At 38.8% G+C, this 2,663-nt stretch overlaps 1 protein-coding gene across 1 annotated transcript in view; it reads left to right on the top strand.

Moving 5' to 3' along the window:
• Positions 1-254: 254 nt before the first annotated feature.
• The window catches only part of hgfac (HGF activator), a 24,134-nt gene continuing 21,725 nt past the window's right edge, over positions 255-2,663 (top strand). Inside the window, exon 1 of the mRNA XM_016535699.1 lies at positions 255-338. Within this exon, the coding sequence (XP_016391185.1) occupies positions 319-338 (20 nt within the window). The 5' untranslated portion in view covers positions 255-318. The remainder of the gene's footprint in view (positions 339-2,663) is intronic.

Raw genomic sequence — 2,663 nt, 5'->3', positions numbered from 1 at the left:
TGAAGCTGCGCATGCAGCATCACGGGGGGCGGATTCCGTTGTCACTGGCAACCAGGCAGACATCAAAGCCTGAGGATCGGGATTGCATCACCGGCTCGCGCTTAGGTTTAGGGGTAGGGTTGGTGTAGGGCAATAGAATATACGGTCTGTACAGTATAAAAACCATTACGCCTATGGGATGTCCCCACTTTTCACAAAAACAAACCTGTGTGTGTGTGTGTGTGTGTGTGTGTGTGTGTTGAAGTTCTCACAACAGATGGCAAAGACTGCAAGTTTCCTTTTCGCTTTGGCGGGTTGATTTATCACCAGTGTATCTCTATGAACTCTCACAAGGCCTGGTAAGTGCTAATAGTACACACACGTTCAGTGTCGCTGTCCCTCAACGGTTATTTTTCAGTAATCGCAGATAAATAACCCTCAGACCGCTGACCATCAAACCCAGTCTCAGGTCTCAAAGCCCAAAGCTGCAGCTGCAGCAAATCACAACCAGACTCACAAAGAATCTGCATGCGTAGAATGTGTTTGTTTATTTAAATAGTTTGATGTTTTCACGTACCGATAATAGCACACTACTCTCAGATCCATGTTTAACTGTTCAACTAACCAATAAATCAGCAGAGCAAAGGCAATCAGTTTATAACCAAGCTCAGTCGTAGATCCGTAGACATTCTGACGTTTTGTTACTGGAAATAAAAGAAACAAAACTGAAATAAAATAAACTTATTTTATTTCAGCTAGTTCCAAAGGCAACATTTATTATTTCCATTTAGTTTAAATTGATATACTAAAATAAGTCATACTAAAACTGAAATAAAAGTAACATTTTTGCTATCCAGGATCAGGCAATCCATCTTACTTCTGAACCAGTTTTTCAGAGCAACATTGGACTGGATCACTGATAATCTTTTTTTCCCCCCAGATTACCAAATCTGGATTAGCAGTGCTCTTAACTGGGCTACATATCAGATATATATGCTACTAGAAGAACAGGTCGATTTGTCAGCGCTGTTTCACAAACAGTACAAAGATTCCTTAACATTGTCATTTTCTTGTAAACTCTCATCTAACCTACAACAGATCAATATAAACACACAAATATACATGCAGTAAGGGATGCACATTTTAGAAACTACTTTTGACTGGTCCATCTCTGACCGTTTTGTCATTGTAATTAATATACAGTGATAAATAACTTTTTTTGACACTATTTTTTATGATACTGACAGCTGTTTGGGGACACAATCTTATTTTTTTTTCTACTATATGTGACCCAGTAATTGTTTTGAACAACACATACTAGATCAAAACAAGACTGAATCAGGTATATTACATTACATTTATTACATTACAATAAAAGAAAAGAAATTGCAAACTTTATTTCACCTTGTTGCCTAAATAAAAAAAATAAAAAATACTATAAATAAAATCTATAATGAATCCAAAGTAATACTAGTAAAAACTCTAATGGTAAAAATAGCACTGGGCTACATGATCTAATTTGGTTTGGGAATCTCTAAACAGTCCCATTTTAAACATTTGACCAAATCCGATCACATTTCTTTTAAACCGCTGGGCTCTGATGATCACCCACCTTAAACCAGTTTCTTAACCAGCCCATAACCAAGTCCTTACTAACCCAAACCCACATCCCTGAAACATCAAGCCAAAGTCAGAACCCAGCCCTGGTTCTGATGTAAGCCTAATCAAAGAGCTTGAGTAACCTTTACCCAGCCCGGACTTAACCCTTGACTCTACCACTACACATTCGTCATCATCTGCGCAGCTCTTTAGGTTCCTCTGCCAGACGTCAGCGAGTGGAGCAGATGACTACACATATACCGGTTTCATAAACACTTCTAAACACTGAGAGCGAGTGAGTGTTATCAGGCAGAGAGATGACGAGAGATGTTAGAGGCGGTGCGTTATTAATGTCACATCACTGCAGCTCAACAAGTGTGTGCACATCTCCGTATGGAGAAACTCTTCACTGAGGATTCACTCCAGACATCTGGAGCAGGGTTTGTTCGTGGTTCTCAGTTTGATTTCGTATTCTCCCAAACCCTTATGCTAGCATTTCTTTCTGTGGAATGCAAAAGAAGAATTTTGAAGAATCATCACGCAGCTCTCTTTCATTTATCACCTGTCAAGTTCCCCCAAAAAAGTCCATGCCATTCGTGTGCAAATCATATGATGCTTTTTGTGAAGAACAGACTGAATTCTGTAAGTCGTTATTCACTGAGAATCTTCTCTTCCGTTGAAAGCCATTGCAAGCGTGAAGCTGATTAGTTTCAATTGAATCGTCTAGTGATTCATTCTCAGCTTAAACTTTGTTCGCTCTGCTTGATCACACAACGCTTTGTTTGGCTTCAGAAGATCTGGAATATAGCAGACATACTGTATGTTGTATGGAGTATTATACCGTGCTTTCTATTTATTTTTGACCTTGACAGTGGTTCTGTTAAAAATAATTAAAAATAAGTACACTTTAACATAAACTTAGAATATACTTAAAGGGATAGTTCACCCCAAAATGAAAATGCTGTCACTAATCACTCACCCTCATGTCGTTCCAAACCTGTAAGACCTTCGTTCATCTTCGGAACACAGATTAAGATATTTTGATGAAATCCGAGAGCTCTCTGACCCTCCCATAGACAGCAAGG

Source organism: Sinocyclocheilus rhinocerous, unplaced genomic scaffold (assembly GCF_001515625.1).
Source record: "Sinocyclocheilus rhinocerous isolate Xijiao unplaced genomic scaffold, SAMN03320098_v1.1 scaffold1898, whole genome shotgun sequence".
NCBI classification, from domain to species: Eukaryota; Metazoa; Chordata; class Actinopteri; order Cypriniformes; family Cyprinidae; genus Sinocyclocheilus; species Sinocyclocheilus rhinocerous.
The sequence above is the reverse complement of the archived record's forward strand: the minus strand, read 5'-3'. Positions and strand labels throughout refer to the sequence as shown.